We start from the raw sequence: 25,377 nt of genomic DNA on the forward strand, positions 1-25,377 counted from the left end.
TTCTGGTGATGTTCCAAGTAGTTGTGTTTGAGTGTTAGCTCAATCCTAATCCTGACTCCGCTGCAGGACCAGTGTTTGGGAGCACTATTTATACATGCCCTTTGGCAATGCTGGATTCGGGCTCAAGGCCCAGTCTTACTTGATGACAGTCTGTTACCTGAGCATCTCTCTCTCTCTCTCCCGGACCCTGCAGGGTATCTTCATCTCCAGAGTGTCTGAGGAAGGCCCCGCAGCTTGTGCCGGGGTCAAAGTTGGAGACAAACTGCTAGAGGTAAACTCATCCGTTGCTTGGGAATCATTTTGTATCAACATGCGACTACCTTGCTGTGTGTCATTCTACACCAGTCAGTGTTCGGATGGGTTAATGCCTGATGTGTCTGACCTAGCCTGTCATCTGTATAGTTAGTGCATGTGTGTTTGTGTTTGTGTTTGCGTGTGCGTGTGCGTGTGCGTGTGCGTGTGGGTGTGCGTGTGTGCATCTGCGTCTGCGTCTGCATGCACGTGCAAGCGCACTTTGGTTTCAGGGTTTGGATCTGTTAACCATGTTTTCTAAAGGGATACTGTTGTATGGGATACCCTGTATGCTTTTTGCTCATCTCTCTTCCTCTAGTCTAAGGATGACAGTGCTTACGTGTTACATTTGAAACCTAGCATATTGTTTTGCAGTGAAAACATACATGTTGCCCCTTCATCCTCTTGCCTCCCCCGCCCTTATTTGCTGTGCCCGTCACTCCTGTCCTGGCACACCTCCGCTCTGTCCTGTCCCCAGGTGAACGGCATCGACCTGCACGAGGCAGAGCACCACAGGGCGGTGGAGGCTCTGCGGAGCTCGGGCACGGCCGTCTCCATGAAGGTGCTGCGGGAGCGCATGGTGGAGCCGGAGAACGCCGTCACCACCACGCCCCTGCGGCCGGAGGACGACTACTTCCCCCGCGAGCGGCGTGGCAGCGGCGGCCTGCCCTTTTGCATGGAGCCCCCGTCCCCCGGGTCTGCCCGCCAGCGCCTGTCCACCTGCCTCATGCGCAATGACAAGGGCCTGGGCTTCAGCATTGCAGGGGGGAAGGGCTCCACACCCTATCGCACAGGGGACAATGTGAGTCACTCTGGAATATACATACATATACGTGCATACCAGCTTATATACTGGCATACATACATGCATAAATACATACATATGTGCATACATACATACATGCATACATACATACGTACATACATTGCCCCGTTTAACTAGGTACCCAGAGTCCATCCCAGTGCAAGGCTGCTCACAGTGAGAGAGAGCTCCTTTCCACTCCCCCACCTGCTCCCTGTCCCTCGCGCCTCCCTTATTCCAGCAGCAACTTTTTTGAGCAGCCCATTTGGAAGGGTTGCCGTGGAGACAGAGTTATGAATAGCAGGCTGCGACACCTGATAGGCCCCTGAACGGGAGGGGGCTGGTATTTTTGGTCCAGGACAACACGCACTCCTGGCCACATGTTCCCCTGGAGCAGAGTTACTGCATCCGCAGCTCGGGGCTGACCGAGCAAGAGGCATAAACAGCATAACGTTCCTGTAAGTCCTGACTAGTTCTGTCCTTTAAAGCTGGTATTGAATATTGTTGTCCTCACTCATTGGCCTTTGAGTGCAGTTTGAGAACTGTTTACTTTGTGTGCTCATTTGTCATTTTTGGTGGGATAGAGCATGTTACCATAAAGTCAAGTTATGTTAGTAAGTAGTAGTAGTAAGTTAGTAGTGGCTCTTGCATGATGTTGTGAAGAAATTCAGGCAAGAGTTGGAAGGGGAGTGATTTTGTCAGCCAACTGATGCACTAATTTCCTAGTTGCCATGGAGTGTCAGAGCTAGTATCAAAGCCTTTATTTGGAGTCAAGCTGCCAGACGTGACAGTGCTCTATTGGCACAGAGGACAGTGTGCTGGCTGAGTCACCGGGTGACACTAGGGGCAGATGGGCATGGAGTTAAGATAAATGTGTAGCCATTGAGAAAAATCCAGGGGGCTGTGGCTCTGTAAACCTGGTCTCTGAGTGTGCTAGTTTCCATAATGCAAGAGCGTCTTTTTATGACATGTGGTGACATGTCTGAAAGGTGATGGGTGTAACTCTTCTCTGACTGACTCAGTTCCTTTGAGTTGCTGTCTGTGGTTGAGAAAGACCAGAAAGCAGGACCCATTGACCTTGAATGGGCAAGGTTTAGAAGCCAAGAGGCACACCATTCCTCTGTTGTGTCAGATTTTTCATAACAGAATAAATCCATTTAATTTATGCCACTACACTCAAATACCCTTTTTTTCTGTGATGGGGCAATATGTAACTGTAGTTACATCACTGCATTGGTCAGCCATTCAGATCACTTTTAATGTTGCTCCCATCACTATGGGGCTGTTAGAGAGTGCTCTGCAAAGCTCACTATAGACAAGTGTTTATAAGGAATTAAGTGTAATTAAAGTATTGACATAAAAATCTTTTGTAGGGCCATATCTGTATAGCTTTGAATGTGATTTCTAGCTATTGTAAGCTAGAGCCATTTAACATCAATGGCCAATGACCTGATGAATACAGTACAGTATATAAACTGCGAGTAGGTTGATGTCCTCAAACATGCCTGAGTGTCAGCACGTCATAATTAAGTGCAAAGACCATCAAAGAGGTCAGTGGCCAGTTGGCACGCCCTTCTTCTTGCAACGCCCAGAGCCTCTGCTTCCAGGATCCGGGGCAGAACCGTTGTGACTAAGTGACATGAGACTACAGGCAAGCTCTAGCGTAACACGAGATGGGCAGTCTCATTCATGTTTGCATTGATCCATTTGCATTGGATCAATATAGCTTTATGCAGTTGTCAGACATTCTGGGAGAAATTTCAGAAGTTTTCATGCAAACAGAAGGATCTAAGATGCCTATTAATGTTAATTAAAATGAATTACAAAATTTTAACTTTTTGCTTTAATTTTTCTCAAAGCTTCCATTCTTTTGTTACTTGCATAACATTAAGAAGCTAGCATTCGCAGAGATAAATAGCCCCCTCAGGGCTATTCAGGCGCAGTACACTTTAATAATGAACTCAGTTAAATTAGTTTTATTATTTATATCAAATTACTAAATGTAACTGGAGTGATATATAATGATCAGAATTTCTAAATGTAATTATAATGAGACATAATGATCAAATAGATTGGTCATATTAAACATGGTTAATGACCAACCTATTTTACCACTGTCACAACTATTCTCCATATCCTCTCTCAGAAATGTGTTCCACGCATACGGCTAGATGACAGTTACATCAAAGGACAAGGACACAGAAAAAGATGATTACGGAAGGGTTGTTATTCTATGCTAACAGTGTATCGTTGCTAATCCCCAACTGAAGTAGTTTTCCATTTATTAGTCCCTGAAAACATAGATATCAGAAACATTTAGGGTCATGGGAGGGATATCGCCAGCTATACTCCCTGTGCACTCTCACACAGCACTGTATTCTACTGCGGCAGACTGTTCATTGGTTTTCATGCTGCGTAGAGTGGCAGTAGGCACCCTGATTAGATTTCTGGTCAAACAAGTCTTGGTTCTGAGGTTTTTTCAGCTGTTGTTTTGTCTTTTACCTATTTCTCTTATTGCCGTAATTTTATCCACTCTAAAAGTACTTATTCTCAAGCAGACTTTCACTTCCTGTAATCATATGTCCGTAGCATATATTGGTACTGCGTTTGGTTCAAGTTTGCAGCTGCACTTAAACCGTACCCAGCGCACGGGCCAATATCCCACAGTCCTGCCCCTGCGGTTTTGAGCAGCGATGAGGCTGAAGTTGTGGCTGAGGCTGTGTCCATGTTAAGCGGGTCTCCTCTGTGCCTGCAGGGCATCTTCATCTCCCGAATCGCCGAGGGCGGGGCAGCTCACCGTGACAGCACGTTACGCGTAGGGGACAGGGTCATCTCTGTGAGTACACACCCTACACACCAGTTCTTTCCATTCTTCATTTTTTACCCAGCATTCCACCTCAACCACATGATAACAGCAGAGGAGTAGTCAGTTGTGTTTGTGCTCTGCATACATATCCCATGCATCTCTGGACATACCCGTTATGAGATTAAGTGAGTTTCTCATTGCTTGCTGCTGTCAGATGACCCATTTCATCCTCTGATGAACTGGAAGCCGACTGTGCTGATATGTTTGGCTGTGCTGTGTAGGGGTGTAGCGGGTTCTGAAACCAAAACCGAAATGGCGATACAAACGTCCATGGTCTCGTGTCGTGGTTCCGGAAGACGGAACCGCGACCCCCCCCCCCCCCAACCAACTCCAACCCCAACCCGCTGCAGCTCTCGTTACGTTACTAATGTAACAAAACTCATTTTTCATTTCACAATTAAACATTATAACACATGTAAATCACGAAATTATTATTCTATTTAATAGGGGTGTAACAGTACACGTATTTGTACCGTACCTTTCGGTACAGGACGTTCGTTTCGGTGAGCGTTGTGATCCGAGTCTAGCTTTAACCACGCACGTTATGAGCATAACTTTTTTTATGCTCTGATGGTCAGTCGACCGAAACGTTAGCGAATAAAGTGATATTAAAGATACAGTGTGCCCTCTCTTCTACATTCCTGTGTGTGGAACTAAAAAAAAAAAAAAACTCAGTTTCCTTTCCAATTTCATAACAGAGCCATAAGGCTGTGCTCACACGTAGCATCTTTTTTGAAGCTGTCAGCGTCTGTTTTACATAATAATCCTATGCAGTAGACCATGTTTTCAAAAACGTCCTGAGCCCTATGTCAAGCTCTTTTTTGACAGCTGCCCAATCACAAGCGGAGTAGTGACACCTGTTGTTTCCCATAACAACCACCAAAAATGGAGAAGGTAGCGGTGGAGAAGTTAATTGTGCTAGTTTCTGAGCACAGTGAACTGTACAACATGACAGTTAAACTGTATTACATTTACATTTACATTTATTTATTTAGCAGACGCTTTTATCCAAAGCGACTTACAAAAGTGCATACAGTAAGTATAGCGACAGTACGGGGACAGGATATGTACAGTTCCACAATGACACAGTTCTCAGCTGAGAGCAAGGTCTGTTTGAGGACACAGTACTATCAGATTTGTACAACTACAGCGTGTAGTTGTGTCATAACGTTCATCATAAAGAGGCTGCTTGGAGTCAAATTGGACGGATCCTAGGAATTTCTGGAAAGTGTTTGTGTTTAATGCTTGAAGTTGTCGTTAGCAAAACTAGCCTGTTAGCTAACATTAGCTCTGCAACAATGTATAGCCAGCTAGATGCTAACATGCTACTGTTGTTATGGCAACAAAAGACGCTCTCAACTGCTTTTTGTAACAAACGCTGGCAGCGTTTTTTTACTTAGAAAAACGCTGGCCAGAGAATTTTTTCATCAACAAAGACGCTACGTGTAAACACAGCAACTGAATTGTTCAGTAGCGTAATGTCCTACTGTAGCGTAATCGATAGTTCATATCATTGTTCAACTGAAATCGGATATGTTGCTGGCAGTACGTTGAACACGATACATATTATCCAAATGTGAATATCACCAGTACAAGGAAAAAAACAAAGTGCAAACACTGCTCCCAGTGGCAATTAACTCAGCAACCTCTCCCTGCTAATTTAGATCGGGTAAAAGCAATAACAAACACCATAGGTGTTTGCCTTTATGTGCATTCCTTTTGTGTTCAGGAAATTATGACCAGTTTGCCACTGTTTACAAGTTTGTACAAGTTTATATGTTTACCAGTTAAATTCATAGTAAATGAAAAGAAATTTCATGTTTGCATGTCTTTTTTTCACCGTACCAAAAACGTACCGAACCGTGACTTCAAAACCGGGGTACATACCGAACCGTGACTTTTGCATACCGTTACACCCCTAGTGCTGTGTGTGGTTGGTTTGAGTGAGAGTCCATTTCTGTGTTGGTGTACAGCTGGAACCTTAATTACTCATATTGCGTTAAACCCTGCTTGCTCTTCAAATACCCTCATATACTCTCCTCCCTCTTCAAAGTGGTGGTGGTGGTGATGTCCTCACTCCTACATGCCCTTGATGTCACCCGCTGCCCTGCCCCTGCTCTGGCCTGTGTGTGTGGGCATTCCTGTCAGGCTACAGTGGTGGGCCAGAGACTTACCTCTCTCCTGCCTGTTTCTGACTGCAATGACCTGGCTGCCAGGGCACTGTGTTAATGGCTGCTGCTTTTAGTAGCAGACTGTTGGGGTTGAACTGTTGTTTCTACTGAGCTGTTTAAATGTGGTCCAGAGAACACTACACAGAGTGTTTTTAACTTTGTAAATCTTATTATTTTTCTTAGTATTACTATTTTCTAAATATTTGGAATGTGTGAAACTAATATATATTAGAGCCCAACCGATAAATCGGCTTGCCGATATTATCGGCCGATATGAGCTACTTGCTGATAAATCAGTATCGGTGTTTATAATGGCCGATAAATGACAATTAAAAAAAAAAACCAACAGACGGAAGATGGATCCTTCAACCATGTTATGAGTGTTGTCGTTGCATAGTTTGTCCACCAGAGGGCAGACTGCAACTCCACTTTTATAAACACACATGTTTGGAACGCCACAAATCACAACAATCAGCTGACCCTAGCGGAGTCGAGCAGAGTAGCCAACAACCTAGATCATCTGTGTTTATGGTAAATTGATAATTGTCACGTGAAATACATTCATGGGTTAAAGATCTCCGGCCCCACGCCGGAAATCCGGCGTGCAGAGACTTTCAGATCAGGCAATGAATTATTACTATCGTATACTGGCTCTGATATTCCCAGATCGGAACGCAATTTCATTAAAAACAATCACTGCTCTGGTGCCAGTACTTCGCATAAACAGGCTACCATTGGTTAAAACTCATCCGAAAAACATCACGCCACTGTTCTTATCCAGTCTGCAGCTAGTTTCAATTTTCTGTGAGGCGGTGACAGTAAGTATTTTCGGGGACTGTATCAATTGATTACTCCACAATAGGCTAGCATGCATTGAAATGGATGGAGCATGGAAGCGAAACTTGTTGAGGTTGGCGCAGACACAAGCACAATAGAACGTGGGGTGAATGATAAATTGCGATAGACTTGGTTAGATGAAAACGATAATGACGGACAAACGTTCGACGAATGTTGTCACAAATTTTGCACCGTGTGTTGGGAAAAAAAATACAGTATGGGATCAGCGGCAAAGGTAATGTTTTCGACAAGATACAGATCCCTCACACAAAGCAGCTGTTCGGCCTCTTGTACGTCAACGTTGCCGGGAGCTGTAGCAGCTGCCGCTTCATCCATCCAACACCACGTGTGCAATCATAAAGTCAGCATTTAATTATAGCACAACATGACCTGTCTTTCAGGTTAATTGTATTAATGTATTTTTTTTTTTGTTTGTTTGTTTTACAATTTTGAATTAAAGCTGTTGTGGTAACGTGCGTAAATGTACGTGCGTCCCATTTTACTACCATTTCGTTAACAACATTTCAGGCTCAGAAAAAAATTGTTGCTTTAAGCCCTGTACATTACTTAAATAATAATAAATATTCCCCATCGCTTCTACTCTTAGCCTAAACAAGCCTGACAACATTCATGTCAGCCATGCCTGGTTTTGTAACATATAACGTGAAAGCTGGTACCGTCAGCCAAACATCAAAATTCCGTTTAACGTTAGCCTACGGTAGTTGAGTGGCGTAGGCTAAGCTGTTGACAAACTTGATTGTAGATTTATTTACGAAACAGTCGCATTTCTAGCGAATAAACAAACGTCCTATCATTTCTCCCTCATCACTTCTAAAAATTCTCTGGCAACGTCGCTTACAGCAGCTTATAACGCTGCCCATTGCTAAATTAGGTTACCCACAAAGCTAGCTAATGCCATCAGTGAAAGACCGCTAACGTTAAGGAGAGTTAAACTGTAATGTTTAACTTATTCTGCCTAAATCAAGCAATGGTAAATATATCTGCAACTCGCTTGTCTACGTTACAGTCGGTGCATTGGAAATTATTAAGAGTCCTCACCAAGATAGCATGACATGATGCAGTTATAAAAATAAGCTTGTTTTATTGTCATAAATAGTACTCATAAATCACGTTTATTTACGTGTCCCCTCTGGTTTAACCCTTTCACACGTAACTTATTTTTTATGCTATGTAGCGCCAGCGTTACGTGGTTCGTTATGTTTTCATTAGCGTTATAAGCTTCTCATACTTTTCAGTTAGCATTTGCTGTGTTTTTAAGTTTTATTTTTAAGTTAAATCGCTGTTTCATCAAAGTTAAAATTAGCTTTGACCAATCTAGTGTTCTAATCGCACCAGTTTTAGCATACGCGCTAAACGGCTAATCACACCAGTGTGACCGTATGCGCAAAGGGGTTAAATAAATACACATAACAAATGTTAGGGAAAATCTTTATGTGTTTCTGAAAAAAAAGAATATCGGCCGATATATCATTATCAGATTTTTAAATCCTCAAATATCTAAATCGGTATCGGTCTTAAAAATCCTATATCGCTCGGGCTGTAATATATATTCCCTATTGTCATACAGTTGCTATACATTGATTGAGTTTGATATTCTGTGCTGTGAAATAGCATCCTCTGGTTTGTTTCTGGGACCATGAACAGCTTCTCCCACCCTTGCCCTGTGTTCTGAATGCTAACCGTTTCTCTCTGTCCCTCATGTCAGTGTGAGGGGCACTGTTATGGTCACTTTGGTGATGCCCTGGCACTTTGTATCTCTGTCACCCTCCCACTCTATGTCCCCAATCTCCTTTCTCCCATATTCTCTGATCCCCTTTTACTTTGAATCCCCCCTGCCCTCACCATCACTCTTTTCTTGTTCTGTGTATCTTTCTCCCCTCCCTCTCTGCACGGCCCTCAATCTGATCCATGCTGCATCTCCTGGCCTGCTCGGTGGTGGGTGTGGCGTGGGGGAATGTGGGCAGAGCCTCTGGGCCCGCTGGCATGGTAACAGCATGCATTACCATGGCAGCAGCCACAGTAGCATATCAGTTGGCGGTAACAGCTGGTACTGTGTGGTCAGTGCTGGCTTCTGTTTGTCGCTATAAGTAGAGGGACCAGTCAGTGGGCTTCTGTCTGTCACTGTCTATGTACAAGTACCTTCATAAAATAATGATCTTATAGGCACTGTCTTTATCGCTGCTGTCAGCTGAAGGTCTGTAGATCTATATTCATTACTCAGAAATATACTTTCACATTATGGGGGAGTTTTACAATTTAGAAAGACATTATTAATGGGCAGGGACTATGTGTAAGTATGTATCAGGTATATGGGAATAGCTAATGTACTACAATTTTATTATTACACATGTCTGAAGTAATTACACATATTAAAGCTAAAAGGCTCACTTGCCACATCCAGAATGTCTTGCACACCATTCTTTGCCTATCAGATGTGGATATCTCATTACAAATGTGGGACAGAGAGACACAGTAAATTTATATACATACTCCACTCCAGAGTAGGAATGCAGGCAGTCTGTGCAGGTTTCACATAACATCAACAGCATTATGCAAGCTCTCAGTTTTCTGCACCATGACTGGAGACTTCTTAATGTATCTACTTCAGGATGACTGTTGAAAACATCCTGTTAGACAACAGCAAACATCACAAGTATCACATGTCCAACATGGTCTGACTTTTAAAAAACAGAAGGTTCTTATAAGAGACAGAGTGTGATAATGTCGAGTTCCTGTGTGCCCATTCAAAATGGAAGAAGCTGTCACTACAGCAGCAGTCTTCACTCCAGCTGTGGCTCAGGTTCCTGTGTCATCTAGAGGAATGAGTATCAAATCTAGTATTGGAGACCTTTACCACAAGTCAGGAGGTTGACTATAAGACGATGTCAGTGCAATAACGCTGCGTACTTTACTACTTGCAGAAGCATATGTATGGCTTTACCAGCTCCCAGCTTTGGCTCTTGCTGCAGGTCACACCGGTAGCTGCACTACCCTTCTGTCTTTTTTTTGTCTCTCCTCTTCTGTCGCTCTTTCTTGAGGACAGGGTCCTCTGTTTGCAGTGTGCACTCTCTTTAACATTAACAGCAACGACAGTGCCAGGTTACTGTGGTAGTGTATATCACAGTTTGTATCTATCGTATATTAACAATTTAACATATATTAACAAAATAACTTGCTAATAATATAATTTAAACCTTTTGGGGAAAGTAAAGGTATATCAACATAGACAGTGGATGTTTTGCAAAGTGCTGATATTTGGTGTTTGTCTAGATCCTTAGATAGGAATACAGAAATGTATGTGTTCTCCTATGTAGTTTGAAGTCATATCATAAAGTTTTAGCAGCTTGTTCAAACTTCCTTTTCATATCATTGAAATAAAAATGTTATGTACAATATGCAAAACATAAAGTTACACATATATTTATGAACGTTATAGACCTAATTGGAAAGTTTTTCCAGGTCATTAATGCACCTGTGAAACAACTTCTGAGGTGAATGTTTTAGGTTTAATTTTGGAAGTCACAATCCTTGTATTCATAAAGAAAATAGTTGAAATAGTTTAAAATGAAATATTTTTCAAATAGCCATCAGTTTTTTGGTTGGTTGTGTTCACACCTGTCCAACACCAGATGGCACAGTTGAATATTTTAGAACATTCTAGAATTCTTTATGTGTCCTCAGTCCCTCCCATCCAAAGACATTGAAACATAGATTTTTAATGCTCCTGTTATCGTAGTTAGACAGACGTACTATATGTAACAGGTAGCAGAGAGAAAGAGTGGACAAACAAGTTGTACATGTAGTAAGCATGCTTTTATTGTATGTTACATTTTTTGAAATACAAAGTACAAGAAAGTATTTCAAATAGTTCCCGCAACTGGAGTTAAATAGAAATGATAACACATGCAGTGCAAGGAAATGTGAAAGAGAATGTTGTACTGTTGCAATAGCAGTGGTCCATGGTGACACCACAGGTCTTCACACACGTTCTTGTGTTTGTGGTCCTGGTTGTCGGGAGAGTGACTCACTGGTTTGCTGTCGATCCAGATCAATGGTGTAGACATGACAGAGGCCAGACATGATCAGGCAGTAACGCTGCTTACCAGCACTTCCCCCACCATCACCCTGCTGGTGGAGCGTGACCTGATGGAGCCAGAGGGCTCCCGGGCCCAGTCACGCCCACACTCCCCGCCGCCACCTGAGCCCGTCAACGCCCCTGACCAGGACGAACACGGCAACCATCTGACCCAGCCGTTAGAGGATGAGTACCCCATTGAGGTGAGCATGACGATGGTGATGCTGATAAATCATTTCTTACTTGTTTCTCTTTTCCAATGTGAATATTTCATATCATTTGGTTGTTTCTGATGCAACGGTTTCTTTGTCTCCAATGCATCCCTCTACAGTATCACAGAAAAAGGTCCACGGTATGATGGTCTTTGTAGAATATATAGGCTTTGTAGGTGAATTAGTCATCTTCCCATAGCTTGGTGTTGGGTTAATGCCAAGATGCTGTGAAGACCTGCAGCCACCAGTGGTCGGCACACCAGTCACTAGATTAAATATGGTTTTACATGCCTAGATTTACAAGCGTATAGACCCCTTGTCAAAGTAAATCTGATTTTGTTAGGTAATTAGCAACTTAGAAATGATGAAAGATCAACATCATCTGCACTTGGAGAACCGCAGTTGCAAACTTTGGTTCAGGATAAATGTAGTTACTTTGTCTGCCTCTTCTAATTCAATCATACAAAAGCTGCTCAGTTTGTAAGTACAGCCCCTTTCCTGTCCTAACAGGAAGTGACTCTAGTGAAGGCAGGTGGCCCACTGGGGCTGAGCATTGTGGGAGGCAGTGACCATGCCAGCCACCCATTTGGAATCAGCGAGCCTGGAGTCTTCATTTCTAAGGTAAATGGAGAGGGGAGTTTTAGCTCCTGTTTACTGGGGTTCAGAGGTAGGTAATAGTGGGACCTTTCAAATACAACAAACTGAAATATGACAGTGTTTTGATGTATAAGGGCTGCTTCATCATTTCAGTGCCAAATGGTATTCTGTGACAGTTTTAGAGCAGAGAGAACAAAAGTTCACCATAGCTAGGTTTGACTATCTGTGGGATTGTATCTGTCTGGTTACAAAGAATAAACATGGATTACATCGCACTCACCTAACTTTCAAAACTCAGTCTGTTTGTTTGAAACCAGTTTGTGTGAAACCAAACCAAATTAATCCATAATTGTAAAAGTGGTTTGCACTTAAAAAGTTGGACCAATGGACCCAACTCTTCAAATTTACATTCATTTATTTAACATTTTCTTTGAGTAGAGAGAATAAAAAACAGGTGTTCATCAGTGACACACTGTTCTAGTCTCTGTGGCTTTCTGGTTGCAGTTGTGTTTGGGTCTGTGTGGCTACTTGGTTATGCTTTTGTGTGTGTGTGTGTGTGTGTGTGTGTGTGTGTGTGTGTGTGCGTGCGTGCGTGAATGCGTGTGTGTCTGTGTGTATGTGTCTGTCTGTGTGTGTCTGTGTGTCACTCTCTTGTCTTTCATTGTGCGTACCTCTGTCCCTGTGTCCCTCCAGGTGATCCCCCATGGCTTGGCGTGTCAGAGTGGGCTCCGGGTGGGTGATCGCATCTTGGAGGTGAATGGCATTGATTTGCGGCACGCCACACACCAGGAGGCAGTCCGCGCCCTGCTCTCCAACAAGCAGGAGATCCGCATGCTGGTGCGCCGGGATCCTGCGCCCACGGGCATGCAGGTGAGTGTGGGTACAGTGCCGTCCGCAGATAGATTTGTTCATTTTATGTGTTCAACTTTTACGGACAGTAATGCGTAAATCGCTTTGTGAAACGCGGTCTCACAAGAAGTGATGTTGCAGTTTCACGACCTCTCCCCCACCCAAGGACAGCTACAGTAAACAGGAAATGCCCCCCTGCAGCGATGCTAGTAAAAACCGGGTGCATACCTTTGCTTTTTCTCTTGCTTCTTGCTCCATACATCTGAAGAAGACGGACGTACTTCTTCTCTTGCCTCTTGCTCCATACGTCCGAAGAAGACGGACGTATCCCTCTCGTTCCCTGTAGGCCGCACCACGCGGACGGGACACAGACAGCCGAGGCGATGGCCCTGTCCTGGCTTTGATTCTCCAAGCTAGCAACGAATTGCTAGCTGAGATCAATAAAGTAAGAGCCGAGTTTCAGCGCCAGCAATCAGAGCAGCGCGAACTCGTTACCAGCTGGAGACAAAGGTGCGACCGGATCCACCTCAAGGAACCACCAGCGAAACCACCCACGGAACTGAAAGATTTGGACCTCATTTCATGAGCTACAGTAGGCTGTTAACTCTGGGCATAGGACATTGCATCGCTAAACAACCAACTGTTAGCTACAGTTATGAATTTTTGTACGTCCAGATCATTACGAGTAATGTAACTAGCTATGTTTCATTGTTCCTACCTGATTTCTCACACACTATTCACCGCACAGCGTTAGTTAAGATACCACACAGAGACGTAGGGTCTTTGCATGCGTATCGTCTTACTAACCCCCGGTATATTCTTTTATTCTACACAGAATTACTCTGCGGTTATCAATCGTCCAAACATATCCTGTACCAGACAGACGTTATGTTCGCTCACACATGCACATAGGCAACTCAAACTCGCCGCCACACGCGTGTTCCTTTGTTCTCTTTGAAGCACGCGCAGCACACATACGACTCAGAACAAAGGAACACACACCCTATGACATGCTCACACAGTCGTGCAAGACATTCACTAAAATCTGCACATAAGTGTAAATACATACACACGCTTCACTTATTGTACATATGGCACGTGTGCCTTACTATTTTGATGTTATATCTCAATAAATGCATTCTTTTTCCAAGGTTGTGTTGTAATGTTACACGTGGAATGAATATCGCCAACCTCTGCTGATCAGAATTCTAAATGCCTTCACCTCTTAGTTGAATCATCAGTGTTATTTTTTTAGTTAGCTAAATAGGAAATATTGTGATTTGATTAAGATTAACTATTGATGTGGTAATTTCGATTATGATTATTAATTTAATTATTAATGGACGTTCCAAATGAATAGTTTAGTATATTTTGTCAGACTGATATACGAAACGAAATTGAGACTGATATTTTATTTTAACCACTGTGCTAGACGCCATATTCTGTATGGCACCTCCATGTGTTTAATTTAACTATCATCAACATAATTGGTACGTCATGAAAGGATATTCCTTACATGTAAGTGGCACCCCCCTCTAATCGTAGGCATTGTCCCTATATAATATAATTGGTGCCCCGTGTGAGGAAGACTAACAGCACCAACATGAGACACACATTCACCTATCCACAACAGTCATTTTTCACAAGGTTCTGTTCGATTGGACTATCTGGTACAGCCAATGACTACCTTGACTGAACTGGGTAATCACTTCTGATGGCTTTCACAAGAAAGTTTGAAAGCCTGTTGAGTGTGGTCCACCAGGACTGGGCAACCCATATCCAAACTATTCTCCAGCGGCACTCTCTGGGAAGGTTATGATTGATTCACTTAATTTTGAGCCTTGTGCCATGATTCCATATGTTACTATCTATCTCGGAGTCTGAATGTCAGTTTCATTGTGGAGGTGAGTCTCACTGGCTTTGTATCCATGCAGGAAATCGTGATTGAGAAGCAACCTGGAGAGAAACTAGGCATCAGCATCCGTGGTGGCGCAAAAGGACATGCAGGCAACCCCTTTGATCCCACGGATGAGGGAATCTTTATCTCCAAGGTAATAGTGCCACCTTGTCTTGGGGAGTCCCCTCCTGCTTCAGTCTCAGCTCAGCTCATTTTGAGCTGAGTTGACACCCCACCCTATCTCTCCCTCTCTCTCTCTCTCTCACTGCTGCCCCCCTCAGGTGAGCTCCAGTGGCGCAGCCGCGCGAGACGGCCGCTTGCGGGTGGGCATGCGAATCCTCGAGGTGAACAACCACAGCCTGTTGGGCATGACCCACACAGAGGCCGTGCGCATCCTGCGGGGCGTTGGTGACACGCTCGCCGTGCTGGTCTGTGACGGCTTTGACCCCTGCGATGCGGCCGCCGTTGAGGTGAGCCGTTGGTGTGGGGCAGTGTTAGCTGCAAACCCCACAGGGCTTGGATTTGCAAAGGCTGCTGCCATCGTTTTGTGTTTTTGGAATTGTCGATGGTGATTCATTCTTTCAGATTCCTTTGTTGTGCTTTTGATCAACCTTAACTGGGATGGCATTTCACTTGTTTTGAAAATAGTAGCTCTGGTAATTACCAGATATAAGCCTTTGAAAATAATTAAAAATAAATGAAATGCACGATGGAGAAGTGGCAGAGATCTCAGTCTGAATAAAGGCAGGGTGATGCTCGTTTCCTCAGCAGCATGTTTTGGAAACATTCATTTACGTCAGCATGAAATTTTACTCAGGTGTGATGAATCCACAAGTAAAGGAAACCACTGCGTGAACAGCTTCTCACCTGTGTTTATGCGCCTCCAGGCCTCCCCTGGCATCATCGCTAACCCCTTTGCTACGGGCATTGTCCGAAAAAACAGCATGGAGAGCATTTCATCCATTGACAGGGACCTGAGCCCAGAGGAGCTGGAGATCATTCAGAAGGTGAGCGGCTTTATTTTCAGATCACACAGCTAGTTTGGCCAGGTTATACTCACGTTCACGGAGGGGTGGAGTCTGCTTTACATGTATTTCCATTCTATTTACATCACCCGGTACACCACGAGAGATCAGTTTCTATGCTAAGAATGGCTCAGGAGAGTCTGTAGAAACTGCAGCCTTCAAAACTGTTGCCTGCCCATGTCTTTGAGGCTCACTTTGGCTTCAAGAGAGTGAGATCATATGTAGCTGTACTGAACAGAACTGACTGAAGGCTGACATACCAGTACCATTGCTGTAACAAACAATATTTCTATGAAGGTGTTAGTGATCTATTTTGAATGTGAGTGGTTAGATCAGATCAGAGTTCTTCACTGCCCTGCCCTTGTTACTGACCTGCTCTCTTCTTTGCCACTGCTCTCTCTCTCTCTTTCTTGCTTCCTTTCTCTTGCACTCTTTCTCACTCTCTCTCTCCTTTTTCTTGGTGCAGGAGGTAGAGATGGTACGTGAGGCCTCCCAGTGGGAGAGAGAAGAGATAGAGAAACTGGTGAGTGTGATCTGAATGGCTCCTGCTTCACATGCTCAGAGATGAAGGCACTGGAGAGGTATTTTATCTGCCACCAACATGAAATCATAAGTATTACCCCAACTGCTTTGGGAACTTTGGGGTTATTTAGCTTTCCTGCATTCTGCTTAACTCATACTATCATACTGTGTCATACTATTATAGGAAACAGGAAATGTTAACTCACTTGGCAGTCAGTTGGACAAGATACCTTTTACTTATTTATTTTAGTAATAAGTAACATTTAAAATGTAGTATTTTAAAAGAAAGGTATTTAAAAGGTATTTTTCATAAATTGAGAGTTGTGGTATTATTGTAGTGGGAAAGATGTGACACCTCAAAGGGTCTGATTCCTCTCCTGAAGAAAGGGCTATCTGCTCCTCCTTATTCTATGCTCCAGTGCTGTGCCTCTGTCTCTACACTATCACAGCTAACCTACCCTTGCCTGCTGCTGTTTCTGCTTGAGTGCCAATGGAATAAGGCCTTTTCTAATGAATGTGGATTCTGTCTTCCTCTTTGTCTCTCTCTTTCTCTCTCTCGCTCTCTCTCTACTTTATCTCCTTCTTTCTTTGTCTGTTCTGTCTTCTTTATCTGTCCTTCCCCCAACATCTTCACTCTCTACATTCTTGGGCCCATGTTGCTTTCATTCCTCCTTCCGCCCTTCCTGTCCTCACTGTCTGCTTTCCGTCACACTCTGGCCTTTCCTCTCCACCGTCACACCATTGTCTGCATGTGCTGTTTGTGTGGCTGGGTGTCTGCCTACTTCCCTTCCCCTTTTTTGGTGGCCACTCCCACCCCTCCCCCCCCCCCGGTGAAGGAACGCATGCGCCTGGAGCGTGAGGAGGCCAACCGCCTGCTGGAGGAGGAGGCTGAGGTGAGGGTCCTGTTGTCTATCCCCCCCTTCTCCAGTAGGGGCTGCTCTTTGAGGTGCTGGACACGCCATCCCTGGGGAGTACGTACTGTGGAGTGTAAATGAAAGAAAAGATAACATGCAATGTGTTGTTCAGCCTGAGCTGCTTTGGAAAGACTGGTCAGTGTAGCGTACTTGACATGTCTGCTCCATGTCATTAAAGAGCAGTCCGAATACAGTGGTCTTCTCATCACCATGTCCTAAGGGTTTGTGCAGCTGTGCTCAGATCTGACCCCTGTCTCTCCTTCCCCACCCCCCTCAGAATTTCGCCACTGCCCCCCTGAAACTGGACTACAGGACGCTGGCCGCACTGCCCACCACCAGCCTTCAGAAGGTCAACCGGGTGAGTCCCTCGCAGGTCCCACACAGTCACCACATGTGAATCAGTGTGAATCGGCGTGAATCAGCGTGAATCCACAAGGCCTTTTTAGCATTGCCCCTGCTACAGTGAGGCAAATTGGTAAATGTGTGGCCTACACCCTGGGTTTGAACTCAGGGTTGAGCTGATGCAGGTTTATCTGTTGCATTGTGGGAAGCTATAGAGATATGAGATCTATGTTGGCTCTCAGTAAAAAAAGTGGATAATGGTGTTGAAAATGATGAAGTATTAATACAAGCGGGGGTATCTTTTGTACACTGGTTGAGTACAATGGGTTATCCTTGGTGAAAACCATTTGTTAAAGTAGTCAATGACTACGTGTATGGACAGAATTGTGAAATTCCTCATACCACTATGTAGGTCTGGGCGGTACAATAACAGCTATCCCCGGTATGCGGCGTTAGGTTTCTTCCCGTATTGTTTTCCCTTTAGTCATACCTGATGCAGGAGCACACCTCCAAAGTTCAGTGAAATGCTTCCGGTGCAGAAAAATTTCACTGATATCTGTGTGTTGGTTAGCTTACCTATTAGCTTTGAAAAACACATAGCATATGTTTTCACTCTTTATCTTTTGTAGCCATGTGTTTCTATCTACCACATGGAAGTAGCATAGTGCTGTTGCTGTGATATCAACATTGAATAGATATGAGCAATGGCGGCAGGTGAACTGTGGAAACAGGAGAAGCCCGAACACTACCTTTAAATCTATCGTTACTTTCAACCTGTTCCCCCTTATCCTCATTGATTAACAATTAAACAAATAATTCACAGAACAGTTGACACCAATTAGGATAAATGATTATGCTCACGAATCACCGCAGATTGTCTGAAATTTGTGTGCTATTGCGAAAGCTACAGCATGAGATTGTTTAATCAACAAGGATGGCAATTTGAATAAATAAGTGGCACGTAATCCCAGAGCTTTCTCTTAAATGTTTCACATTATAGCTTTCTTGTGTTACAAAACTCAAATTACAAAACGGAGCTAAAATTAGTTAAATCGATTTAAATGACTGAGAATAAACTTTTAGGTTAGGTTGAGTGCAATGAACAATAAAGTTTAGAACACAGACCTCACAAAAGCTGTAGAGTGTCATGAGCATTTAACGTAGGCTTAATTTAAATCGATAAATGACATCCTTGTTAATTAAACAACCTCACTTTCTCAAACAGACAAACTACAGACAATCTGCGGTGTCGCGAGCATAACCATTTATTCTAATTACGCAATTGGTGTTGTTTATTCTGTGAATTATTTGTTTTATTGTTAAAAGGAGGATAAAGGGGAACAGGATGAAAGTAATGATAGATTTAAAGGTAGTGTTCAGGCTTCCCCTGTTTCCAATTCACCTGCCGTCACTGGATACGAGTGGCGTTTTTCCCCCCGGAAGCATTTCACATGGCCTCGGAAAACTGGAGGTGTGCTCCCGCATCAGGTATGACAAAATCGAAAACAATACGGGAAGAAACCTAACGCCGCATACCGGGGATAGCTATTATTGCGCTAAAAATAGCTATTTGATATACCGGTGTGGCTATACCACCCAGCCCTACCACCATGGTAACTTCTTGAACTGCTAATACAGCATATTACAAGCACATGTTGAAGTTGCCTGTGATAAGACCCCTTGAGCAGTGCAACTTAAATGTGCCTGAGTGCATGTGGGCTTTGCCTGCTCTATGGCCTGCACTGCTGGCTCGCTCTCCCAGAATAGCTCTCCCTATGGAATCTACCGTGTTTATCTCCAAGGAATCCCTTCAGTGACCCCCTGACCCCGAGCAGGTGCTCCTGATAGGTGGAATGCGGGTGAGCTTGTGCTCCAGCTCCACATTCCGAGCTCTGCATTCTCAGCCTACCCAAGGCCGCATCATTCTGCCAGGGCTGGGATGAAAGGGGCCGTTTAAATCGCCACTCTCCTTCCGCAATCCTGCCGATACAGTGATCCGCATTCCAGCCGGCACGTGTGCTCCCGTGGGAAGACAGAGAGGCGGGGTCTGAGAAGACGTTGCCACGGGTTCTGGATATAAGGAGTTGTATGGTCACCTCTCTGCTTTCTATATAAGTACGGTGACAATTCTGTCTCTGCCATTATTGAAGCTGCATGTGTTCTGATTGATTGGCTCGTTGTGATGTGAGCATTCTCGGAGGGGCGTGGTGTACAATAGAACATCCCATAACCAAAATAGGACCCCAGACAACACTGGATCCTGCTTGAATTGAACTGAACTGAATTTAGTTAGAACCTCCTGTTGCCATTCAGAGGTATATAGACAGGGGACAGAAGGAACTCAGGAGCTGAATATCTGATCATAATAGGGTGTTGTAGCTGTGATGTAGCTTTGTCAAGCATCTGAGAATTTCTTCTTAAGAGTCCCGCTAAACTGGAAAGAAGACCAGCGGTAGAAGAGCTGCCCTGGTAGCACCTCCTTGATCCCTCTTGCCCCTCATGCTGACCCCCGTTTACTTTCGGAGAAACGTGAATGTTTTGTGAGACCGTGTGCATGTTAAGCTATCTGTCCATGAGACATCCCCCGTCATCGAGGGATCTGGTCAGCGACACCATCCAGCATTTGCATTGTTCTTCCCGTTAGCCCATCAAAATAAGGCCATTTCCACAGTGAGTGGAAAACCAGCCTCGGAAGGCGTGAGCTTTCCTATGCAGAATCCAGGCGAAGGTCACCTGTGTCCTTACCAGTGTGGACCCGAAGGCACTGCGGGTGTGACAATGACTGCACGAATGGTGAGAGGCAGAGAGACCAGTGAGCCCGCCTTTTCCCAGACAGATTTAGGGGAGAGTGGAGGAGGGAGACAGTTGGCACTTGTCAGGAGTTATTTTTAACTTGCAGGGACACTCTCAGAAAGGGGTGGGGGGGTGGGGGGGTGGGGGGTGGGACTGGTGTAAGGCACTGTGACCCAAAGAGAGCAGTCAGTGCCCTGGAAACTTTTCCAGAGAGGAGATCCCTGCCGTGCGTCTGCTCCAACCAACATCCTACAGTGAGTCTGTGAAACACCAGGGTCATTAACCGCACTCCTGGTTTCTGCTTTTCTGTTGCTTTTATCATTCTCTTCCCTTCTCTTCTCTGTCATCAGTATCTGCTGTTTATTAACACAGTGAGACTTCTTTTTAGGCAAAACAGTGCTTGTCCTCATTTCTGCCTTGGATTGATTACTCTGGGAAAATGTGCAGAGTTATTTCAGTAATGTAGACTAGAGCTTTGGTTTGGCCAGCTGAGTCCTCCTACCAAAAGGTGGCCTGACTTTGGAGGACTCGGAGTGATTTGTCCATGCTTTCCAGTTTGGTGGGGCCCTGTCATGCCTCCTCTTGTTGATCATCACTTTGGTTGGATGTAGCTGTTGATTTTTTAACACCCATAGACCTGCATAATACATAGATAGTTTATTGGAGGTATCTCTGGCCTATTCCCTGTGCGGTACGAGTTTGGCTCATGCAAGAATGAGGTCACAGGGTCTTTTTTGGGAGTGTTTAACCTACATAGCACTGCAGCTGTTCCTGACATTATGCAGGCTGGATTAGGAATTGGGCCGAGGAGATGCTGCCTTCAAACTGAGCAGTAACAGCACTAAGAGTTAAGGGGGTCTCATCATTAAGGATTGGAAAACTTCTCAAGGATTTCAGGTTTCAACAGAATATCATGTGTTTTTTTTCATAAAACCCTCGAGTCTAACATCAGGCGTGGCTATTCTGTTATTGCAGAAGCACTAGTGTGATTGCTCCCATATGATAAACGAATTGCTTTGCGGGACTGTCTGTAACGTGCGCATTGTAAACCATATTCCAAATCAGCCAGCTGTCTTTGGTTTCATACCAAGGAGGTTCCCATTTCAAGTTTTTTTTATCTTAAAATGAGAACGTATAACTTCAATCTTAGCATTTTATTTTCTCTCATTTATTCAGCAGCATTTTGTTTATTTTAGTTTAAGTAGTAAGCAGTAGTTTAAGTCCGCATGTGAAATAACTTGAAAGTGTGAAAACAAATCCTGTTTTATAAATGAGATAACCTAAGAAAACGTATATTATTATATTAATAATCTTAAATCTGAGAATCATTTTCTTGCAAGACTTTTTGTAGTGTAACAGCTTGGCTCTAGGTGATATCATGGAGAACCATAAGGATTAGATGGGGAGGTTTCTGGCCATCTACCAGGAAGAGTGCCACTCACAATGTCAGGCACCCTTTCCCGTCTTTGCCTTCCCCCTCCCCCCGCTCTCTGTCCCATCCCAGCTGTCTCATGCTGTCTTCTGAACCCCAGCCTGACTCACTGCAGGGCATACTCTCCCACCATCTCCATTTATACAGGCATTTTTCTGTAATCACGGAGTTAGTAATGTGCCAGGTTGTGATCTTTAGTATTATTGCCATTATTGCCTAAATTATTTTTGGGTTTTTATTGGCAGTGCTGCTGGTCCTCAAAATCTGTGAAGTTTTGACCTTGTGTTTATGTAGCTTAGGGTCTAAAGAATGACCTTGTTCAGTCTGAGATGAGCACTGAACTTACTGGTAGTGGGCAGAAATATCTGTGGCAACGCTAACTGTATATTGACATGCCATTAGACTGTACAGTGATGTTTGGGAGGTATGCCACAACGAAAATGTGATTGATTGTAAGTTTAATATTTCCATCTCACTTGTGGTTGAAAATTACAGCTGTTTGTGCTGATTTGGAGCAGTGGGGCTGGAACAGAGAGCAGGCCAGGTTTAGAGTGATTCTACGTGCCACAATGAGACATGGAAAGCCAGCTGTGTCCTCCTGTACATGAGCATCCTGAGCTTGGGTTATTAGCAGTTCAAATGTGGGTTGCATGAACTGCTTAGAAAGACGGCTCATTAAAGGGATTGGTATGGCAGGAATCGAGGTTGCAGTCTGTAGCACAGCACTAATGCATGTGATCCAGCCAAGGAAGTTAAAGCTCTCCTCTAAATGAAGATCATATAGTTCTTTTCTGCATGTATGTAATACCTCTTGTCGTGCGCCATAAGGAAGTTCAGAGCTGGGCGGTTTGTAGTATTTCAGGTAAAAGTAGTTTAATGTTACATATGATGGTGTCCTGTGGTTTTGCTGGAGGTCATTACACCTCCATGCCGTAGCTCTGTTGAATGGAAATTTGAGAATGAGAAGAACTTCTGCCTCCTGTCTCTGTTCTCTGTGTGTCCTTATCCATATCTTTCACTCAGTCTTTATCTCCTTTTTGCTCCCTCTCTCTCTCTCGGTGCCCCTCAGTTCTTTCCCTCTGTTGCACAAGCCGCCCCCATGGAGGCCCCTTTGCAGCCGCAGTGCAGCACCCCTCTCACGCCTCTTGGCTATGAGCTGGCAGCTCCCTCACCCACTGGGTTACCCGTGCAAAGCCTGTTCTGTGTAGAGCCCTGCCTACGGGGCCCTGCCACTCCCCCTCTCTCCCAGCCCTGCCCCGCGGCCTGCACAGACTCCCCGTCCACATACGTCTCCCAGCTTCCCCCCATCACGGTCTCAGGACCGTCCCATCATCAGGCCCCCAGTAGTGCTGCTCTTCCCCCTAAAGAGCCGCTTGGTCCAAAGCAAGAAGCCCACCCGCTGCCCGTAGGCAGACAGGAGGTACTGTCCCCTGGGGAAGAGGAAGAGGAGGAGTGCCTGGTGGACTCCCAGCCCATCTGCTTCAGAGAGAACCCCTTCCTAGTGGCCAATCGTAAGGGGAAGGGCCGCCCCCCAGAGGAGCGCGTCCTATCAGGGCCCCCGACGGGCTACGGCAGGCAGGGCCAGCTCCAGACCTGGCTGCACAGCAAGGCAAGCAGTCTTGGTGTGCCCATTATGTGCCTTTAGGCAGCATGGTGTGTGAGAATGCTCAGGTTTTCTCCCCATGCCCTAATACAGCAAACATATATGGGATGCTATCACCTGTGTATCAATGTGTATATTTGCTGCCCTTGTATATTAACTTGAATCACGTCTTATGCTTTTTAACTGCTCTACCCTGTGCGGTAGTGCAAAGAAACAAACAGTTGTGCCAAGTGTGACATCATCACTGCTGGCCCATCATGTCAGGCATGTAATCTTAACATTAACAGTGTGTGATTAAAAAAGCTTAAAAGCACTTGGGAGTTTCTCTGGAATGTATATTAACATAGAAGTGTTATTTGAATGTCATGTTTTGCTTTGTTTTGATAACATTCATGTTTACTGCACATTAAACTTTGGTTTAGTTGTGATGAATTATTTAATATTGTAGTTTAAAATCACAATTATATGTTTAGCCAGCTGGGATGTATTGGGTCCTCACAGTCTATTCTACTGTCATTCAACTGTGGGCAGCTCTGTTTGTGGATTGTTTCCGCGAGAGCTTGTGTGTTTTCTTTACACAGATTGCGATACAGCTCTGTTTCACCAAACGTTCCTGGAAACCTAACATGCTGTCTGATTGGCCAAATGGGACTAGGAGCCACTGTGGGCAGTGCATGTAGTTAGGACAGTGGAATCTGCTGGCAATGCATGCTGACGGTACAGCTGTCCCAAAAGATAGGAAGACTTGAAATTCATCATCTTTACTGAATATCTGTGATTTTTAGAAAACCAGCAAGCACCTCCTGGGATCTAGAACTGACCATTTGCAACACCAACAAACACACATGAACTGATCTGATTTGAGGACCATGGAGTGGTTCTGATGTTCAAGTGACAGTTTTACAAGTTCTTAGGAGCTCAGTTATGCCCTTAACAGGTAGATGAATAAACAGTACATGCAATGTTGGTGTCATTATCATGTACGTACATTCTAGCCATGTTATTTTAGCCTTTGCTTGAGGGAATTCAATACAGTTTGGAAGATCTATGTACATTGTTGCCATGGGTTTCCTGTGTTTATAACACTCATCTGTGTGGAGAGTGCGATGCCCCAGCAACCAGGAGATGCCACTCACGGCATGTGCACGGCTGCACATGAATGCTCATTTCAATCAAACAGATGGGATTGTGTCTTTGAGCCCATTCTTTTCTCTGCTCACCCAGGTGCTGCAGTCCCTGTATGGTTTCTGAGTCAGGAAACAAATGGAAAATGTGGTGAATCTAGAGAAAGCCAGTAACAATTGAGTCCTTTCTGTCACTTCTGTTAATTAATGTTCACTCCATGGAAAATCAGTGTGGGTTGTGCTCCAGACTAACAAAAGTGGATGAGATCAGCTCCGGAAAGGTCCTCAGGTTTCTGGAAGGTCTCTCGGAGGGTGTGGCTGTGGGCTGTTGGGTTGTGTGGTGCTCAGTTTGTGTCTGTGTGTGCTGTGTACAGGCTCCATCCTCTGAGAGCCAGGGGCTGAGGAGCCCCAGCAGAGAAGCTCAGCACTCCCCCAGCTCCCAGCCGGTGAGTACATACCATGACCCCTCAGCATTACATTTCATACACATTGTGCAATTTTTTCTATATTGTAGTTTTTTGTAGTTTTGTAGTTTTTTCGTTCTCATAATCACGGGGATATCGCATTTCACTTGCACGTTGATTCATTTACATGTCCTTATTGCACATTGGAAGTCGCTCTGGACAGGAGCGTCTGCTAAATGTGATGTAAACTACAACGATTGGATTGGTTCATTTGAATTTTGTTCTTTGATCCATCACTTCCCAGAAGTCTAATCTCTATGCAGTGAAAACATATTTAAGAGTAGATGGGCAATCCACCACCAGCACACACCAGACCCAAAGAGAAGCACTTACAAGTACAACTTCAGCATGTGTCTGCAGGGCCTTACACAAACTGTACAGCTTCATATTGGTTACATCCTATGGCTCAGGTTAGCACAGCAGAAAATTTTAGTTTTAGCCAATCCCCTTCCTGGTTTGATTTCTCCGTATCCTTCTGATACTCTGCCAGCTTCCCCATCCCTCCCCCTCCCCGGCCCCTCTGGCCCTCGGAAGGGAGAC

The 25,377-nt window shown here is 44.5% G+C and overlaps 1 protein-coding gene across 4 annotated transcripts in view; it reads left to right on the plus strand.

Moving 5' to 3' along the window:
- The window catches only part of LOC118772608 (protein scribble homolog), a 118,911-nt gene that overhangs the window by 74,632 nt on the left and 18,902 nt on the right, over nt 1-25,377 (plus strand). For all 4 annotated transcript variants that reach the window (XM_036521097.1, XM_036521099.1, XM_036521100.1 and 1 more), the window contains exons 18-30: nt 194-271; nt 770-1,093; nt 3,849-3,929; nt 11,036-11,266; nt 11,786-11,896; nt 12,566-12,742; nt 14,656-14,772; nt 14,900-15,088; nt 15,506-15,625; nt 16,110-16,166; nt 17,002-17,058; nt 17,357-17,437; nt 24,748-24,819. In XM_036521097.1, coding sequence (XP_036376990.1) covers nt 194-271; nt 770-1,093; nt 3,849-3,929; nt 11,036-11,266; nt 11,786-11,896; nt 12,566-12,742; nt 14,656-14,772; nt 14,900-15,088; nt 15,506-15,625; nt 16,110-16,166; nt 17,002-17,058; nt 17,357-17,437; nt 24,748-24,819 — 1,695 coding nt within the window. The remainder of the gene's footprint in view (nt 1-193; nt 272-769; nt 1,094-3,848; nt 3,930-11,035; nt 11,267-11,785; nt 11,897-12,565; nt 12,743-14,655; nt 14,773-14,899; nt 15,089-15,505; nt 15,626-16,109; nt 16,167-17,001; nt 17,059-17,356; nt 17,438-24,747; nt 24,820-25,377) is intronic.

This window comes from Megalops cyprinoides, chromosome 2 (genome assembly GCF_013368585.1).
Source record: "Megalops cyprinoides isolate fMegCyp1 chromosome 2, fMegCyp1.pri, whole genome shotgun sequence".
Taxonomy (NCBI): domain Eukaryota; kingdom Metazoa; phylum Chordata; class Actinopteri; order Elopiformes; family Megalopidae; genus Megalops; species Megalops cyprinoides.